The sequence below is a fragment of the Chiloscyllium plagiosum genome, chromosome 26, assembly GCF_004010195.1.
Source record: "Chiloscyllium plagiosum isolate BGI_BamShark_2017 chromosome 26, ASM401019v2, whole genome shotgun sequence".
In the NCBI taxonomy this organism is placed as follows: domain Eukaryota; kingdom Metazoa; phylum Chordata; class Chondrichthyes; order Orectolobiformes; family Hemiscylliidae; genus Chiloscyllium; species Chiloscyllium plagiosum.
This window is the reverse complement of record NC_057735.1, coordinates 45,460,312-45,481,747: the sequence shown is the minus strand read 5'-3', so window position 1 is coordinate 45,481,747 and position 21,436 is coordinate 45,460,312. Positions and strand designations below refer to the sequence as shown.

Sequence of the window (21,436 nt, the reverse complement as noted above, 5' to 3'; positions counted from 1 at the left end):
AGTTCATTCACCATCGTGTAAAATGGTCTGCTTTGCTAATGAATTGGATGTGAATATTCTCACTATAATTGCATTATTTGATGTGTGCTACTAGAGACACTTCCTTTGCTTGCTTTAGATGTGACACCATGTGCTTGGCTGATTGCACAATGTGTATTTCTATTGCTAGGTTACTAGATTTGTGTTCAGCAATGATGTACTGTACTTCAGCTACAAAAACATAAACATGTCCTTGACAGTATTCATAGTTGTACTGAGTAAGGATAGGCCAGGAGGAATTAATCTGTCCTTCAATTGTTCATCTGAATCCTCAATAGAGAATTTTTCAAAAAAATGTGGATGAAATATTACTGAAATAGTGAGGCAGGTTGTTAGTGACAAGCAGTAATGGTGAATTCTATCCTCTTTTGATAAGTGTGATTGCCTGATCCTGTTTGATCAGCCTCATGGCAATGAAATTAAACCCCTCTCAGAGGAAAGAAACTGTGATGCTGTTTGATATATTTAGGAGCAAAGACAGCTGCTTTATAATTCAAGGAACAGAAACCAAGTCACATGAAGATACCACACACACTGTTTACTGATGTTATGCTCTTCTGTTAATTTTAGTGCTGCCGCACTGTTCAGTATATCAGGGTTTCCATCACTTTAGTCCATGACATTTATTGCATGGGATGATGTAGTTGAGTCTCTATTTCCAAAAATGCACAATGATATTCAGCTTCTGATTGACTGACCAATACAGAATAGTCACAACAGCCATATAGGAAAGGACTATTTGGTGCCCTTAGATGCTTGATCAGGAGCCATGAAACATATCCTGTTAAGGAGCAAGAACAAATATAGCTTAGGAATTCATGTGTGTTTGGGAGTAGGGAAGGTGTTTGTTTAGAGTTCAATGTGTCACAAATGCTCATTAGAGAGGAGGAAATGGAAGGGAGAGAATGCGAGTTGTCCAAATGAACAAGCCACCTCTTGAAGCCTAACATTCCCAGTGAAAGCCATTGCTAGTCTCTTACATTCCCATCAAAGCCCTATACTTCCCTAACACTTCCAGTGAGAGCCATTGCTAGTCTCCTACACTCCCATTAAAGCCCAATACTTCATTACATTCTGTTTACAATTCAAAGCCATCCCTCTCTGATCCTAGAGGATTCAAATATTCAAATTGACTGCTTTTCAATCACTGTATCAGTGGGGTGACTTTATTGATTGGGTGTATCAAACTGAAAGTGGGAGAGTGGAATTAGAGTTGGAGGAAGGGCAGAGAGGGGGAGAGCATTGTTCCTCTCTGCCAATTATGCTCATTATTCCAGGATTGACCTGGAAGGCAGAGATAACTCCTGATTTCTCCATTACAAATCTTAGCTTAATATTCTCTCACTGGCCGCCTCCTCACTCACCTTAAACAACTGGAATGAATTCATGGCACTAAGATTGAAACTATCCATTCTATTTTCTTCTTCCCTATCCATCAGGACAATCTTCCATTAAAGGATCGTTCTGATCTCTTTCATCCCTGCAACCTTGCAAACAACCACACCGTCTCCAATCATCCTTTACTCTAATTGAATGCTTTGACATCTTCCAGATCCATTCCCTTCTTTTCCCAGTGCTCTAATTTTGAATCTTTCCAGTCAGCTTTGCATCCCTGCTGCAGAACTGAAACAGCAAACATAAATTTCAAGTGATGTAACTAGGACAAAGTTGAATTTTGCCTCCTTTCCTTCTTGACCATTCAGCAGCATTTGACACAGTTTACCTCATCATCTTCAAAAGCCTCTCCACTCTTGATCTTGTTAAGACTGCTCTATTCAATGACCCACCTCCAACATCTCCACAGGCAGAGTCCCAAAGCAGTGTAACATGCTGAGAGAGAGAGAAAAATCTCACCTGTGCCCTAAAACACTGCCCCCTAGTAATGTATTCCATCTACTCAAGATCATTCAGGATCTTATATGCTTCAGACATGTTACTGTTTACTCTTTTCAACTCCTATGAAAGCAAACTCAGCCTGGCCAACGTTTCCTCATAAGGCAACCCAATAAGCCTGTACTGAGCAGCCTCCAACACATTTCCATCCTTCCTTAAATAGGAAGACCAAAACTACATACTGTATTCGAGAAGCGGCCTCAACAATGCCTTGTATAACTGAAGTATAGCATCCTTTCTTTTTTGTTCAATGTCTCTGAATAAAGTATAGGATTCCATTAGTCTTCTTAGTTACTTGCTGTGTCATCATACTAACTTGTTGTGACCTATGCATTGGAATAACTAGATCCTTCTGCACTGCAGAATTCTGCAGTCATTCTGTTTATGTGCTTTTTATTTTTTACTGCCAAAGTGAGCAATTTCACATTTCCCCACATAATATTCAATCTGCCAGATGTTTGCCTACTTGGATTAACCTATCTAGATCTGTCTGCAACCTTGTTATGTCCTCTTCAGTACGTACTTCCAGAACTATCTTTGTGTCATTTGAAAATTTAGTTATCTTTCCTTCATTCCCTTCATCTAGGTAATCAATATAAATTATAAAAAGCTGAGACCCCTGTCAGACCATGCATCACATCCTGCCAATCAGAAAAAGACATTTATTAACCTTTTAGTTTTTTGATAGGCAGCTCATCTTCTATTCATGCTATAAAAACAAAGTATTGGAGAAACTCAGCACTTGTTGAAAGAGGAATGAGTTCATGTTTCAAGTCTGAAATGACTCTAGTGAAAAAACACTGCTAGATCTGCTGAGTTTCTCCGGCACTTTCTGTTTTTATTTCAGATTTCCAGCATCCACAGTACTTTGCTCCATTTCTGCTGGTGCATTACCTCTACTTTGCGCATTAACCTTTGATGTGACACCATGTCAAATACGTCCTGGAGTTCAATGAGTTCCCTCTTATCGACTGCAAATGTCATTCCTTGAACAAATTCCACTAAACTGGTTAAACATGATTTCATTTCAAAGAACCATGCAGACGCTTCCCAATTACCTTAAATTTTTTAAATGCCCAATTACAACCAACTGAATGATCCTTTCTAACACCTGCCCCACAGCAGATATCAAGCTCACTGGCCGATAGTTTCCTGTCTTATGTGTCTCTCTCTTCTAGAACAGAGGGTTATGTTTGCTACTTTCTAGTTTGATGAAACATTTCCTGAATTTAGGGAATTTTGGAAAATTAACACCAATGCTTGTCAACTCTTTAAGATCCTGGGGTAAACTCCATCAGAACCTGAAGACATATCAATCCATAGCTCCATCAGTTTGTTGAGTACCACTTCCCTGATGATTGTAATTTCACCAAGCTCCTCTCTTCCTCTCATGTTCTGATTTACACCTCTGTACTGAAGAAAGAAGTAAAATATTTGTTCATTTCATCTGCTATTTCCTTGTTATTTACAGTTAATTCTGTATTCTCAAATGTTTAGAGGACCAACACTAAACTTCCTCCTTTCTTTTATGATATCTGTCGAAACTCTTGCTATCTCTTTTACATTTCGAGCTCACTTCCTCCACTTCTCTGATTTTTTTTCTGATTTACCTTTCAGTCATTCTTGCTCTTTTTATTCTGAAAAATCATCTGACCTGCCATTCATATTTGCGCTGTTATATCATTGGCAAAGATTTCCTTAAATTAGTTCTCTTTCACACTGTTACCTCTGGTATTCACTCCTGCTCCATTTCTATCTAGATTTAGATAAGTTGTTGTTGTCACATGTACTCAAGTACAGTAGTGCAGTAAAAGTGTACAAAGTTGCCATTCTCCAGCACCACCTTAGTATATAAAAGATAGAAGCAGAAATAAAAGAAACAGACAAAACGAAAAGGAAATGTCCAAATTACTCCCTGTCTCTGCTGGTGAGTCCTTGCCACCAGAAAAACAAAGTCACAAAGTCCATCCTGCAGTCTGCGAACATTCAGGTACCCCGAGTCCCCACAAACCACCGCAGCCAGAACGCCACTGCCACCAATACCACCATCACCACACCTCAGGTACCCAGGCCCAGTCATGGCATGGAGCTGTGCTGCCATCGCTGGAACTGTATTGTCATTTTTTCGTGCCATCTTATCGCCGTCATTGCCATGAGTCTGTGCTGGGTAAACCTCAGCAATGCAGCCAGCACTGAAGCAGTCAGGTTTCAAGCTGGGCTCAAATGTGGTACTGGGCCCAGCACGCTGAAGCAGCCTGTGCCTCTTCTGGCTTACATTGCTACATACTGCATATGCATGCTGCTTCTCAGTGACCTCACCTGAAAAAACAACATTAATTCTCACATGTACACTGATGACATTAAGGTATAGTTCACCATCTTGACTTACTCTTGACTCCTCCACTGTCTCTTATTTGTCAAAACGCTTGTCTCAGATTCGGAACTGCACTAACTGATATTTCATCCAATTAAATATTCAGATGACTGAAACCATTTTTTAGCAACATATCTATGCCATCCCCATGACCCCCTATTTCCAGCTCACTGATATCACTCAAATCTACTTCTGTTCATCTCTGTGCTGCAGAAAGCTTCACCTACACCATTACACATTCCTATTCCAATGCTCCTGGCTGGTCTGCCAGCACGTACCTTATGTAAACTTGAAGTCACCTGTGTCAAAACACACATCAGGTCTCGCCCACTGCTCCTGCCTTCACTAAACAGCGTTAATCTAAATTTCACTTAGTGCTGCTAAGGGGTAATGCAAGATGCAGGACAGCAGAAAATTGTGATTGTAAGAACTGCTCCTTTTTTGAGGTTTTTTTTCAGTATTGGAGCTGATTTTTTCGAATTCTTGGAGCAGAAATTACTGTTTTAAAAGTTTTTGCATTGTTTTGGAACTTTGGGGAGAAAAGATCAAAACAAAAGTACTTTTAAAAAGGGAGGAATTGAGAGTGCAGGTACCACGTGAGAGGTGAAGAAAGAAGCAGTGAACCTGCCCAGCTAAAAGACCAGGCAATGAACTTGTGCAGCTGACTGCCTGTGCTGTTTATTAATCAGTATCTCTCACCTCTGGCACTATGTTCTCTGTTGAGAAGTCAGCTTTCTGCTCTGAAAAGTTTTCATTGAATTGCCCTGCAGTGAATGTGCCGTATGGTGAGGTCACATGACTACAGACAGGGTAGAACATTAGTACATTATTACATTTCAATCCAAGCTACATTAGTGTAAGGTGTCACAAGGATGCTTTACTATGTTTATAGTGCTTTATAAATGCAGCTTGTCGTTGTTGAATATGCCCATGTGCCCAATATCTATCCACCATAACCGAGGAATTTAACAATCATATCTGCCTGAACTCGGACCTATATATTATGCCTCACATTTTCTGTTTTACAGCTCTCTGCCATTTCAGTAGGTGAACTGAAAAACATGCAGACCAAACCTGATGGGAGGCATTAATTTTAGTTATTATTTTACAAATATTAATTGAACTTGGAGAAAAACAGTTTCTCCAAGTTAAAGGAGGCAAATCAACCTCCTTTATTCAGTATAATGTTTTCTCTTTGGAAGAAGAAATGAACTATATGCCATGCTCCATTCCTGGATTGATGTTTCTAACATTATATCTTTACAAGCAACTTCTAACTGCAACCATTAATCTACTGTCTGTATTAGCTTCCTGCACTGAGCAAAAAGCATAGAGCTCACTTGAAGTTCTCATTAACTGCTCAGTTATAACTTTCCTTCTATACTCTTCTACTTTGTGTGAAAATACACTGGAAGTGGAAGGGCAAGGTGAACCTTTCAAGAAGCTGGCAGTTACACCTCTACCTCAGGATATATTATCAGCAGACGCTTCATGCTAGACCCGTATGTCTGGAAATATTCCCACCTCAATATATGTGGCTGGTCACTCTTAAGTAGTTAAATTCACAACGTGAAAATTGTGGAATTGTTTTTGGATGCTACATCTGAAATTGAGTGCTTCAACAATTAACATTGTTTACCAAATATCAGTCAACTAAATTATGACTGATTATATACTTTAACTCATTCTCCCCACCAATGCTCTTTAATACTTTGTACAATTGACAAAAAACTACCAATTTCAGTTTGAAAGTTTATATTGACCCAGTGTCAACAATGTTTTGCTGGGGGTGGGGAGAAACTCCTGAACCTCCAGTCTATTCTTAGTTTCCTATCCCACCTCAAAATGCCAATATCCCTTTGATACCAAATGATTGTTTTCCTTTAAGGGATCTCATGTTATCTCAATTACTGGCAGGCATTTTGCAATACATCTATCTATCTCTTCTAGAAGAATGGATTTGTAATGAATTGGCTTTGCGATGCTGTCCACTTTTTAGATCTGTGTGTTTTCCCCAGGGACATTTCACTTCGGGATTTTAATGGCTTTTCCTCTGTGTTTGAAAGGAAAGGAAGATCACAGCATTCATGTCGGGCAGTTGCAGCTCAACGAATCAGCTAGACCTGCCCAGCTAAAAGACCAGGCAATGAACTTGTGCAGCTGACTGCCTGTGCTGTTTATTAATCAGTATCTCTCACCTCCCATTTTCATATATAGAATATTAAGTTAATTACAAAAACATGCATATGTTTTAGACAGACCGAGAAAGTAACATGGGTGTGAGTGACTTTATGAATGCTGAGAGGTTACTGTGAATTCGTACACGCCTGAGTACTAGAGTCATAGAGGTCTGCAGCATGGAAACAGGCCCTTAGAACATAGAACATGAATAATACAGCACAGAACAGGCCCTTCGACCCACAACGTTGTGCTGAACATTTGTCCTAGCTTAAGCACCTATCCATGTACCTATTCAATTGCCGCTTAAAGGTCACCAATGATTCTGACTCTGCCACTCCCACAGGCAGCGCATTCCATGCCCCCACCACTCTCTGGGTAAAGAACCTACCCCTGACATCCCCCCTATATCTTCCACCCTTCACCTTAAATTTATGTCCCCTTGTAACACTCGGTTGTACCCGGGGAAAAAGTCTCTGACTGTCTGCTCTATCTATTCCCCTGATCATCTTATAAACCTCTATCAAGTCACCCCTCATCCTTCGCCGTTCCAATGAGAAAAGGCCTAGCACTCTCACCCGACCCTCGTTAGACCTATTCTCCATTCCAGGCAACATCCTGGTAGATCTCCTCTGCACCCTCTCCAAAGCTTCCACATCTTTATGTTTCAGATGCTGCCAGACCTGCTGAGCTTTTCCAGCAATTTCTGTTTGTATATTATTTAGGAAGATTAAGCATAGTGCCTCGGCTGGTGAAGACATGGCTGCCAGTGGTGGGGCGATTAAAACTGGAGATGCACCACAGGTCATAATTAGAGGAGTATAGAGATCTCTGAAGCTTATTTGTAAGGTTGGAGAACATCAGAGATATATCCTGTGGCAACATTTCAACTAATCTCTCTGGAAAGGAATTTCTCCAGATCTCTCTCCTTACCTCCCACCTACGTGGTTATAATATGAGACGGCTTTCACTTTGTGGAATGGAGTTCTACTCAGGTCTGTGAATTTTATGCAGCTGCCATAATTTATAAATTACAGATTCATTATTCAGCAAGGAATGAAATGGTGTAAGGTCAGAACACAAGAAAAAACTGTGACAGTAGGAAACCATTCTACTGACCAAAGTTACAATTCAAACTGGAAGGTTTGAGTGTACTTTAGATTAGATTAGATTAGATTACTTACAGTGTGGAAACAGGCCCTTCGGCCCAACAAGTCCACACCGCCCCGCCGAAGCGCAACCCACCCATACCCCTACATTTACCCCTTACCTAACACTACGGACAATTTAGCATGGCCAATTCACCTGATCTGCACATCTTTGGACTGTGGGAGGAAACCGGAGCACCTGGAGGAAACCCACGCAGACACGCCTTACTAAAATCCATGCACACTACATCCACTGCTCTACCCTCATCCACATGCTTGGTCACATCCTCAAAGAATTCAATAAGACTTGTAAGGCAAGACCTACCCCTCACAAATCCGTGCAGTGTCTTTCCAGATACTCATAAATCCTATCCCTCAGTACCCTTTCCAGTACTTTGCCTACCACCAAAGTAAGACTAACTGACCTGTAATTCCCGGGGTTATCCCTATTCCCTTTTTTGAACAGGGGCACAACATTCGCCACTCTCCAATCCCCTGGTACCACCCCCGTTGACAGTGAAGACGAAAAGATCATTGCCAACGGCTCTGCAATTTTCTCTCTTGCTTCCCACATAATCCTAGGATATATCCCGTCAGGCCCAGGGGACTTGTCTATCCTCAAGATTTTCAAAATGCCCAACACATCTTCCTTCCTAACAAGTATCTCCTTCGTCCCAACTTTCCCATGCCACCCAGTTTTCACAATTAAACTAGTCCTATTTGCCTGTGTTTGGTCCATATCCCTCCATACCTATCTTATCCATGTACCTGTCTAAAAGAGTCCTTCTAAATAAATACTGGTGATAACTATTAGGTCTCCCATCCTCAATGCAGTTATATCATTGCAGATTAAAATGCCTTACTCTCACAACTCATCTATTCCACTATGGAAATGCTCAACAACAGGAGAGCTTTACAGATTTTATGATCTGCTTGGATGCCCATGGTGCATGTGATGTGTGTTCATATAGGAGTCTATACTTCTCCTTTTTCATGAGAAGAAAGGTCCATATGGATCAGTTGTCATCAGTGATACTGAATCATACATAAAAGAACATTAAAACCTTAAGAAATAAGAACACGAATAGACTGTCCAGCTCATCAAGTCTGCTCCACAATTCAATATCATAATGATATCAATATCATAAGGTTAGATCACACAGAATACAGGGAGAGCTAGCCATTTGGATACAGAACTGGCTTGAAGGTAGAAGACAGAGGGTGGTGATGGAGGGTTGCTTTTCAGATTGAAGGCCTGTGACCAGTGGTGTGCCACAAGGATTGGTGCTGGGTCCACTGCTTTTCATCATTTATATAAATGATTTGAATGTGAACACAGGAGGTATAGTTAGTAACTTTGCAGATGAAGCAAAATTGGAGGTGTAGTGGGCAGCAAAGAAGGTTACCTCTGACTACAATGAGATCTTGATCAGAAGGGCCAATGGGCCGAGGAGTGGTAGATGGAGTTTAATTTAGATAAACATAAGGTGCTGCATTTTGGAAAGGCAAATCGGGGCAGGATTTATATACTCAACGGTAAGGGCCTGGGTAGTATTGCTGAACAAAGAGACCTTGGAGTGCAGGTTCATAGCTCCTTGAAAGTGGAGTCGCAGGTAGATAGGTTAGTGAAGAAGGTGTTTGGTATGCTTTCATTTATTGGTCAGAGCATTGAGTACAGAAGTTGAGAGGTCATGTTGTGGCTGTACAGGACATTGGTTAGGCCACTGTTGGAATATTGCGTGCAATTTTGGTCTCTTTCCTATCGGAAAGATGTTGTGAAACTTGAAAGGGTTCAGAAAAGATTTACAAGGATTTTGCTAGGGTTGGAAGGCCTGTTCCTGCATTGTACTGTTCTGATTGGGGCTCATTGATGTTTGAGTTACTTTGATTATTATCTTTGTTCCACCAAATGCTTGTCTGTAGCATTCTGCTAGTTGACTTTCTTTTGCCAATTGACTGTCTGAGTAGCTTACAATGACTGGTCTAAGAGGAGAGTCATGGAACTGAGTTTCTTTGGTTGGAGGATAGGGAAAGAATGTCAAGCTGCTGAAACAAGCTTTTGGTCTTGAAATCTCAGGTCTGAAGTTTGTCTGTTAAATTCTGTAATGAATCATTAAGGTACTTGAGGTGATTTTGTGGACTGAATGATGCTCCAGATAAGGAAAGAAGCCAGCTTTGATCAGAACTGTCTGGTACTCATTTCTTAGCTGAAATCCATTGAAATTAATTAAGTAGAAGTTTTCTTTTCCCCTTGAACCAATTAGAAAGACCTCTATTACAATAAGAGGTAAGGTTCTTAATTTGTGTGCTTCTGCTATGCCCCGCCCCTCCAAATGAAGCTGAGCATTGGGAGCTGGTGTTTTTTGTGGTCACTGCAACAAAACTGATTTTGAAAGAGGGAGATTCCAAAAGTGAGAATAGGCTGGTTAGCAACCTGTCTTGCACACAGTGCAAAAACATGCATGTGTATTCAATAGTCTCTTGATTGTGCTTAAAAACTGCAATCATATGCTCATTGTCCTTTTTGTTTCTCCCATTCTTAAACTCTTAAAATTTTGCTTTTTTCTTTCCTTTTGTATTTTCCTTGCAGAAAAAAGAAAAGGTATGAAAATCCTTTGAAATCCAATTTCAGTTCAGTAAGATGCATGTTGTTGCTCATAGTCGAGTGCATTTAGGCTGAAGCCTTGGTTGCTTTTGAGGTGGAGTTATGGCATGGTTTGTAAAGTAGTGAATTAATATTGAATTGAATCTTTTTGTGAAAATGTCAATTTGAGTGGGCATTTGCAGATTTCTAAATGAATTGTAGAGTCTTATTGTGAATAGTTATTGACTGGAGTTCCTCATTTGGTTCATTCTGTTTCTCATAAATGCATGATGTGATATTTGTGGATTGTATTCTGCCGAACTGTTGAACTTTGCAGAAACTTCAATGTTGATAATTCCTGCATAGCATAAACGTACTGTGCAAAGTGGAACTGGGGATGTGGGTTATTTGCCTAACACGCGACTCTTCAATACTTGTATTGAATTAAATTGAATTTCTAACTGTTCTCTTAATGCAGTTTAGATAACACAAAACCAAAATGATCTCATCTAAAGTTTTAGCTGAGCCGATATGAGGATTTTGTGGCATTTGCTGCCTTCTGGAGTAATTTAAGTGTCTGGGTAGCTTGCCAGCTTATTTTGAAGCTACTTGCTGATTGTCCTGTTGGTTGGCAGTTTAAAACTGAGGGAGTAATCTAGCATAATAAAAGTGTAATTGACTTGGAATTGTCATTCCAGTATGCATTATAACTAGCATCCTATGTAATCAACTTTGTCATAGAGATGTAATCATGGAGACAGATCCTTTAGTCCAACTCGTCCATGCCGACCAGTTATCCCAACCCAATTTAGTCCCATTTGCCAGCACCGAGCCCATATCCCTCCAAACCCTTTCCATTAATATACTCATCCAGATGCCTTTTAAATGTTGCAATTGTACCAGTCTCCATTTCCTCCGACAGCTCATTCCATACACTTGCTACTTTGTGTGAAAAAGCTGCCCCTTGGGTCTCTCTTATATCTTTCCCCTCTCACCCTCAACCTATGCCCTCTAGTTGTGGACTCCCCCACTCCAGGGGAGAGACTTTGTCATGAATTTATAAACCTTAAGGTCACCCCTCAGCCTCCAACACTCCAGGGAAAATAGCCCCAGCCTATTCAGCCTCTCCCTATAGTTCAAATCCTCCAACCCTAGCAAAATCCTTGTAAATCTTTTCTGAACCCTTTCAAGTTTCACAACCTCCTTCCAATAGGAAGGAGTGTAGAACTGACGAAATGTTCCAGAAGTGGCGTAACCAATGTCCTGTACAGGTGCAACATGACCTCCCAAACCCTGTATTCAGTACTCTGACTAATAAATGAAAGCATACCAAACACTACCTTCACTGTTATCTATGGCATGGTGGCACAATAGTTAGCACTGCTGCCTCCGCGCCAGAGACCTGGGTTCAATTCCCGCCTCAGGCGACTGATTGATTGATTGTGCAAACTCCACACAATCATTCTCCCCGTGTCTGCTTGGGTGCCCTCCGGGTGCTCCGGTTTCCTCCCACAGTCCAAAAAACGTGCAGGTTAAGTGAATTGGCCATGCTAAATTGTCCATACTGTTAGGGGTAAATGTAGGGGAATGGGTCTGGGTGAGTTGCACTTCGGGTTGGTGTGGACTTGTTGGCTGAAGGGCCTGTTTCCACACGAAGTAATCTAATCCAATATCTTAAAAAAAAATACCTGTGACTCTACTTTCAAGGAGCTATAAACCTGCACTCCAAGGTCTCTTTGTTCAGCAACACTCCCTAGGACCTTACCATTAAGTGTACAAGTCCTGCTCTGATTTGCTTTCCCAAAATACAGCACCTCGCATTTATCTAAATTTAACTCCATCTGCCACTTTTCAGCCCATTGGACCATATGATCAAGATCCCATTGTAGTCTGAGGTAACCTCCTTCGCTGTCTACTACACCTCCAATTTTGGTGTCATCTGCAAAGCTACTAGCTATACCTTATATGGTCACGTCCAAATCACTTATAAATGATAAAGTAGTGGACCCAGCACCGATCCTTCTGGCACTCCACTGGTCGCCATAACTAGAGACTAGTCTAAACTGTGGAAAAGGTCATGAGGTAATCTCGCTCAGCTAACCTGCCCAACATCATTGTCCTATAAAATGGCTTTTTCTTTTTCAAAAAAAAACAGATTCCCAAAATGCAAATTAAATTCATAACATTCCTGGATCTTGTGCTCCAGGGAATGCACACATTCAATCCATAACAAGTGCACACCCAAGTCAGACCACAAAGTTAACCTTTCACCAACTTGTGTCTGGTCTCTCCCTGTGTCCCTTGAACCCTTAGGTCAGTGAATGTACTTTATGGAAGAAGGTTCTCGCGCGTGCTCTCAGCTTCATAAATTCAAATCCTCTGTGTGGTATACATGAAAATGTATCAGGATTGTTCTAATACATATTCCATTCAGCTGATTAAATTACAAGTTCCTTTCCTAATGTGTATGAGTTTTAAGAGTCTTCAATATAAAACAGAAATTCAGTTATCCAACATCCAACTGTGAAATATGCGTAGCTTCCAGCCCTCGAGGTGAGAAGGAAGTACTGCCACACATTCCACAAGTGTGCAAATTTTAACACTTCATTTACACTGAACCATTGACACTAAGAACAGATGTCCTTAATCCTTCTGAACTGTTCGATCACGTACATGCTAATTAACAATGTCAACAGAAAGCTCAAACAATATTTATCAAGACCCACAACGCGCAAACTCAAGACATCACGAGATCAGAATATTTTTCAGCATTTCCAGTTCAAAGTTAAATATGTGAATAACTCAAATCGAAACATAACAAAATACCTAAATTCTAAAAATAGTTAGGTGTACACAGCATGGAAACAGACCCTTTGGTCCAACTTGTGCATGCTGACCAGATATCATAGATAAATTTCATCCCATTTGTCAACACTTGGCCCATATACCTCAAACCTTTCCCATTCATATTCCCATCCAAATGTCTTTTAAAACATTGTAATTGTACCAGCCTCCATCGCTTCCTCTGGAAGCTCAAACTATACACTCCCCACCCTCTGTGTGGAAAAGGTTGCCTTTGAGGTCCCTTTCAAATCTTTCCTCTCTCACCTTAAACCTATGCCCTCTTGTTCTAGACTCCCCCACCCTAGGGAAAAGATGTTAACTATTTACCCTATCCATGCTCTTGATTTTATAAACCTCTATAAGATCATCCCCTCAGCCTCCAACACTCCAGGAAAAGCAAGTCCAGCCCATTCAGCCTCTCCTTTATAGCTCAAATCCTCCAACCCTGGCAACATCCTTAAGTTCTTTCTGAGCTCTTTCCGAACCCTTTCAAGTTTCACAACATCCTTCCAATAGGAGGGAGACCAGAATTGCGCAATTTTTCTTTAAAGAGATATCTTGTCTTTGCCTGAATAAAGTGTACATTTGTTCATTACGAAACCATTTTACAAACCCCACAACCCACAAAACAGGCAAATGTGCAACACACAACTGGATAAACCAGCTACTCTGCATTCACTTTTTATTAATTCTATCCACTGTTAATGCAGAATCAATTTCCAATTGTAGTACAGCAACAAGTATAGTTAATACTGGGGTCAAAGCCAACCAAACAAAAATTTACGTCTCAATTTACTCATTTACTTGTCCACTTCTAGAACTGGAACAAACAAATTTGTAAGAAGATCTCCATTATCTGTAAGAATAATAGGGTGGTTATGGTAGGGGATTTTAACTTTCCAAACAGTGAGGTTCCCAGCCTCATTCTTGATGAAGAGCCTTTGCCCAAAACATCATCTTTCCTGCTCCTCGGATGCTGCCTGATCTGTGCTTTTTCAGCCACGCTCTAATCTTGACTCTTTTCTTCAAATCTGCAACACTCACTTTTGCCTGTTTTTATTGGGTACCCGTTCTTCTTGAATAGACTGTGTAAATGTGTTTCTCCGGCTGCTCATAGTTCCTGGGTGCTGTAGTATGTTCTGGGCCCTGGTTTGTGTACCTTGGGTAATCCGTAGAAGCAGTGTGTGTTGGATCTATCAGGTTTCATTTTTTTGAGATCTGTCTTGTTAATTTGGTCAGATTTATGAGGATTCTTCAAATTGATTAGATTAATTAGTGTGGAAACAGGCCCTTCGGCCCAACAAGTCCACGCCGAAGCGCAATCCATCCAGACCCACCTAACACTACAGGCAGTTAGCAATTTTGGACTGTGGGAGGAAACCGGAGCACCCGGAGGAAACCCCCGCAGACACTGAGAATGTGCAAACTCCACACAGTTGGTTGCCTGAGGCGGGTATTGAACCCGGGTCTCTGGCGCTGTGAGGCAGCAGTGCTAACCACTGTGCCACCGTGCTGCCAAATGTAGCTGTGATATGGTCTTCTAGCTGTGGAGTCAGGTCTATTGCCACCTATTAGGTATCAGTATCTGTGAGCAGTGAGTTAGCCTTTTTCAATGTACTGTTCTGTTTAGGATGACTGTCGTGCACCCTTTATCTGCAGGTAGGGTTACAATACCAATACAGAAAAGTACCTATACAGTGTATTCAAGAAGAACAAGTCCCGATAAACACAGTCTGCCAATTCTTAAACAAGGAGACACAATACACCCAGAAATTCTAGTCACTCTACCGTACATCAAAGACAATTGAGATGATTACCGGGCTATTCTGACCCCTTGGCATCACGGTAGCCCACAAACCTAGTAACACACTAAAACAGCAACTGATGAACCTAAAGGACCCCATAGCAGCAACCAGCAAAACAAATGTCGTGAACAGAATATCATGCAAGGACTATAACAAACACTGCATCGGATAGACAGGCAGAAAACCGCCCACCGAAAGTAGTGACCCACCATCACTAGTATCCTGATATACAGATGAAGGAGGACATCACTTCAACTGGCACAACACGTTTATCCTAGGACAGGTACAGAGACACGCACGGGAATTCCTAGTGGCCTGGCATTCAAATCTGAATTCCATCAATTAAGACAGAATTGGACTCCATTTCCCAACCTCTGAGGAAAAGAGTACTGGAAATGATATCACCCACCTTAACAGACCAAGGCGCACAAATAGAAAGCGGGACAGAACACCAGCGCTTCACCGGAGGCTCACTGATGTTATCTAGCATGGTGACAAAACATTTGAAACAAACCTGAGTCGAGCAATGTATATGATTAAATGGAAAGCATTCCAATTGATAAGACTGAAGCTATGTTTTATTTACAGTTTGCCTTGAGAGCAAATTGTTGTAAATGATCAGCCAAATGAGATGATCATGAAGAGCATTAAATCTGAAATAAAAGTTGAAGGTTGCTAAAATGATTGGACTAATAATGCCCAAATAAAAGAAATGAGAGCAGGAGTAGACCATTTGACCCTTAACATCTATTGTAATATTTAGTAAAATTGTGGCTGATTTTGATCGTGACCTTAACTCTCACTTTCTTGCTTGTCCCCTGTAACTGTTGTCTCAAAGCTCCACCTAACTAATAGATTTGAAGATCCAGTTTCCACTGCTCATGTGTAGAGAATTCTAAGTGTTATTGATCAACTGAAAGCTTGTCCTCTGTCTCGATGTAATCGTAGTCTTTTATTCCACCTTTCCTGGTCATACTCTATATCAGTAACCCAAGACTAGTCTAACAATAGAATAAATACAGTTCACTGGATAAAGGTTCCTTTTTACAATCACATGAACAACTTTGAATTATTTCCGCAAGTGTCTGCTACAGTTTTTGTATCTTTCTGGTCCACTGTAGCCATCTCTGCATTTGTGCATTTTATGCAAGTTTTAAACATTAGTTTGACCTACATTTTTCACTGTCCAACTGACTATGAAATTCATGCTGTAATCACTCTTATCTCGAGGATACTTTTAATGTAAATCATGCTTTAATCCTGTCTCCTTGCATGTTACCGAGTCTAAAATAGCTTGTTCCCTAGTAGATCCTAGAACTTTTTGTCTAAAATTGTCCCAGTACATAACTCCCCCTTGGGTCTGTCAATTTGTTTTGTTCAATCTAATGTAAAGATTAAAATCACAATGTGTAATCTTGAATGTACATCATGGGTATAGTGGGTGGAAACCTTTTCCAGCCTTGTCACATGATCCTGACTACCCTATTGCTGGTTGCAAAGTAAGGAACGAAGGGGTAATGTTAAGTGGTAGAAGTAAGAAAACTTGTAAGTATACAAGATCATTAGGAACTCTGCCTTATAGATGGCAAATAAGCTTTTAACAGTAATTTAAAAAAAAAAATTAATTGCAGTATAGAATAGTGGATGTAGACTTTCTGGATGGGATTAGTATAGGCATTCAACCCTTGAACCTATTCTGAGTGAATGAACTAATCGGTTCAAGTGACTTTCATCTAACCTTGATGGTAATGTCATTGTCACTGTTTGACTCCTGGAACATATAGTTCAGAAACAGGCTATTTCTCCAAATGCTTGATTTTTAATTTTTATTCACTTCTGGGGTGGATGGGGTGGTCCAGGATTTTGATACTAAAGTCAGGCTGTCTTGAGTTGGTGTTTTTTATTCCCCATCTGTTCTTTACTAGGTTGCAAAGTATGTGGATTTGAAAGATGTGTTCTTGTATTGCAAAAGCCTATTGTACACAATGCAGCTGGTACTGGAGGGAGTGTATGTTTAAGGTGGCAGATGAGCTACTGGCCAAGCAAGCTGCTTGTTCTCTGGATGGTATCGAGCTTTGATCTTTGGACCAAATGGAGAATATTCTGTTGCAATTTTCCCTCTTGGATGGAGGGAATACTTTATAAGCAGCACCTCATGCTAACTCCTGTAACCATATGCAGCTGGTCTAATTAAGTTTCTAGCCAAAAGCAACTTCTGTTCTTTGCTCCCTCCTTATCCAGCTTTCCTTAAGTGATTCTAGGCTTTTACCTTTTTTTTTGTAAAACAGCAATGATATGTACTAAACATTTGAGGTGAAATATTTTGAAGTACTGTTTTGGGAAATGAAGTGTTATATTTTCAAAAATGGCTTAGAATTTAATTGAAGAACAAAGTTTAACTTTGATCTCATGCATTGGATTTTGTTATACATCATCCTACTTGAATGTAGTTGGCTCTTTTAGGAACTAAGCATCCTACAAAGATTTTTGTAAATGTGACCTGGTTAATATGGAAGGGAGTGGCTTCAACAGTTGCTTAACTCATTCTTTTCTATTGCTCTTTAGGATGCAGAAGAGGGAATCATTGCATATGAGGAAGCTGGGGTAAGGATGACTGTACCATACCATATAAAAGACCTGGAAGGGTGTGCAATTCCACAGCTTGGTGATAAGGTATAAGAAGCTCAATTACTCGTATAAAGGTTTTTGATTGTTAATTTAGGTAAAAAGATCATATTATAAGAACCATTGACACACTTCTGAAAGACCAGTCAGAAATATGATTTGGATTTCTGTTGTGGTAAGTTAATGTCTCCACAGTCATTTAATTATGGAATATGTGTGCTGAACCTTAGGTTTTACCATGAGGATGAGGAGAGCAATGTTTGACTCTTGTATGTATTTTTAGGTTCTTTTTTAATACTTAAAAAAAAAAACCCTTGTGGAAAGTTTGAGACTAAGAAAAGTGTTTAGTTCTAGAATAGTATGAGAGCTGACACAACTATACCAAGTCAGTGACAGTGATCAGGGAAAAGTGCAAACTAAAGGTATTTGGGACTTGCTAGATAGAGGAAACTAATCTGTGTTGTCGTCACATCAGTAATGTGCTTGCTAATTGTTAATCAAATTCTACAATACACCTTGGTTTTTCAGTAATCTATGGATAAATATTGCCCCGAACATTGCTGAAACTCCTGCCCTTTTGCTGTAAGAGATGTATTTATGTATGGGTTTAATAGCCTCGAGATTCACAAAGCATGTTACAGCTAGTGAAGTGAACTTATTGTGTTTCTGTTATAATGTAGGAAAACACAGGAAATTTGTGTGCAGGAGTTCCCACAATCAGGTGTGGCTAATGTCAGATGACTTGGTTTGCAATGTCGTCATTTTGCTGCTTGGGTGCATCACATCCTTTTTAAAATTAAGAAGCAGATAGAGAGCCACCATGTGGCCATTGTATGAAGTTCTGAATTTACCAATAATTTGTTCCTATTCAAACTGATTTTCAAAACAAAATGAGAATGCAGCATGACCGATTTCATCAGTATTTACAAATGTGACATGCTGCATACAGTATACCAAGGAGTCGATCCATATGGCAGGACTGCTAAGTAAATTTTGAAATGCGTTGTGTTGTGACATTTTCAAAGACTAAAATCTGTTTAAATGCCTTGGGTCTCTTAATATGGCTGGAAGCTACTATTTTGTCTATCTTGATTACACTTCATCCTTTGGCGGAAGGGTATTGAAAAAATAAAATTTGTCGTCCTCATTATATTGAATTGAAAAGCTTCGTCTTTGGTTTTTGTCTGATCTTTGCCCTGTTATATTCAACACCGTCAATATCGACTTCTGCCAATTTTGCTTTTCTGGTGAATTATTGTGTACTCCCATTATGAAGCAGCTTGATGTTTACAGTACATTGAACTCCAATCTGTACAGTATTCCCAGCATATTTTTAAAAACTGGCCATTTTTTTGAGGGATTATGTTTCTTCATTTTTTTTGGTTATTGAAAAGAATGAATAGTGGGGGCACAGTTTATTCCTACAAGTAAGAGCAGGCAAACCATAAACAGCCAGTGGTATTAATGGAAAGCAGTACAAGAGCAGAGAGCTAAAGGTAGTAGTTCGGAAATGGTACTGTCTAAGGTTTCCAATTATAATATGAGTTCACTGAATATACAGCACTAGACTTTACTAACTTGATTTACTCCTTTTGCATCACATTGATTGTCAAAGTCTTAACCCCAAAAAAACTAGCAAAATTTAATCCTAGATAAGTAGTGATCTTTTTTTTTATAACCAAGTAGTCCATGGCTGGCTGTTGAAAAACCAGCTAAGATCTCTTCCTGGAGTCATGGTGATCTTTTAAAAGCATTGGACATAGTTCATCTGAAGTTTCAAATTGAGAACTTTCTTTTAATTACCAAAACCTTTCAGAGTAGCACTTGATCGCGAATCACAAGTATGTGTATTCCCTTTGGCATATGCTTCCTGATTATTATTTTTTTTAAAAAGTCTTTCTTCCATGGAAATATTAGGTAAATAAAATTTCTTCAACTTTTTTGTATCTACTGTTCCATGTAGATTGAATTTAGTATCTGTGAAGTTAAAAGAACTGGTCTCCAGAGTGCAGTGTCAATCAAAATTCTAAATCGTAACCCCAATGCCAAGAGACTTGTAGGATATGTAGCTGCTTTGAAGGATAACTTTGGTTTCATTGAAACTTCTCAACATGATCAAGAAATCTTCTTCCACTACAGGTGAGCCAAATATTTGATTCCTACATTGTATTAATGAAATATGAATGTAGTTAACTGGTGAAATGCATACCAGTGAGTGTGAAAGTTAAATCATTGTTCACTATTTGCTCATGTGTTGATATCCCAAGTAAGACCTTTTTAAAGTTTTGATCATCTGGATTGCATTGGCATTACTTTTTTACTTTGTGTAGAATTTCTAAGGCTGCATTCTTCTACGTTCTGTCCTTGATTTTCAAATATCAAGTTGAGATCCCTGGCTACATAATTTCTCTAATCGAGAATTTAAGCTGCTAAATGCATTCTACACCAAATTTATTACTCCATAGACTTTTAGATTAGATTACTTAATGTGGAAACAGGCCCTTCGGCCCAACAAGTCCACACCGACCCTCCCAAGAGCAATCCACCCAGACCCATTCCCCTACATTTACCCCTTCACCTAACACTATGGGCGATTTAGCATGGCCAATCCACCTAACCTGCACGTTTTTTGGATTGAGAGGGGAAACCGGAGCACCTGGAGGAAACCCACGCGGACACGGGGAGAATGTGCAAACCCCACAGAAAGTTGCCTGATGTGGGAATTGAACCTAGGTCTCTGGTGCTGTGAGGCAGCAGTGCTAACCACTGTGCCACCCAGTTGATGCAAATAAGTTAAGTGGCAATTATTGTGCAAGCTTGTGACCCTTTTTTTGTATTCCTAAAATCCATAAGCTTAAGTACTTTTATGTTCAACATAGGTGGGGAAAAAATTAACTCTACAGTCACCAGGTGATTCTGTCGCTCATGAGCGATTTCAGCATGCAACTAGTGATTGGTAGTTGGGTCAGATGTCTGTATATATTTTAAATTTTGATATGTTTTTCAAGTATTTGCCATCTGAAGAATGTTAAACATAAAAGGTTTCATTCCAGCTGATACTGGAGCTAGTTGTGAATTTTGTGTGCCAGCAGAAAAGAGTTGTGCATTAATTTTAAAGTCCTGATTTCATGACTACACTCGTATGACAGCTCAAAGCAATTGCTGTTTTCATGTGCATTGTCTTGGCAAATTTGGCTTAATGAAATTTCTAACTGTTCTTTGCCCTTTCCTTCCCCATTTTATATAATAACTTTGCCCCAAAAATCATTGAGGCTTTTATGGAGTGATGTAAATGGGAAGAGTGAAAGATACATGGCTTTGGTTACAATCTGAGTTCAGTTTATTTCAAAGATATTGCACTGTCTGTTTGTGCCCTTTTGCTGCTTAGCCTTTTTGTTTTGGTAGTTTTCAGACATTTCATTCTTGATTTAGAATAGACATCTGATACTGTTGCATACTGTTACTGAGGAATCACACCTTACCTAGAGCAATATTTTCTTCTGCATTTGCAGTTGCACTAGACCTGAGATGAATCTAACTCCAACTGTTTAAAGATATTCATCATATATATTTGTCTCTATTGTAAATCAGATATATGTAACAGGTAGTTTGCTATTCACCTTATCTATATCTTGCATATTTTATAAACCTCGAAGGTCATCCCTCAATCTCCTATGCTCCAGTGGAAAATTGTCCCAGCCTATCCAACCTATTTTTATAAATCAAACCTCTCCACTCTTGGCAACATCCTGGTGAATCTTTTCTGAACTCCATCCAATTTAATATCCTTCCTGTAACAGGGTAACCAGAACTGCATGCAGTCCTCCACAAGTAGCCTCACCAGCATCCTGTACAGCCTCCAAATTCTTGTCCCGACCCCAATATTTAAAGCTCTGAGCAGTGAAAGCAAGCTTACTAAACTCAACCAGCCTGTCTATTGGTGACA

The 21,436-nt window shown here is 39.9% G+C and overlaps 1 protein-coding gene across 1 annotated transcript in view; it reads left to right on the top strand.

Moving 5' to 3' along the window:
- Positions 1 to 21,436, top strand: part of csde1 (cold shock domain containing E1, RNA-binding) — a 106,683-nt gene that overhangs the window by 54,162 nt on the left and 31,085 nt on the right. The window contains exons 13-15 of the mRNA XM_043716248.1: positions 10,223 to 10,234; positions 17,431 to 17,538; positions 19,454 to 19,629. Of these exons, the coding sequence (XP_043572183.1) occupies positions 10,223 to 10,234; positions 17,431 to 17,538; positions 19,454 to 19,629 (296 nt within the window). The remainder of the gene's footprint in view (positions 1 to 10,222; positions 10,235 to 17,430; positions 17,539 to 19,453; positions 19,630 to 21,436) is intronic.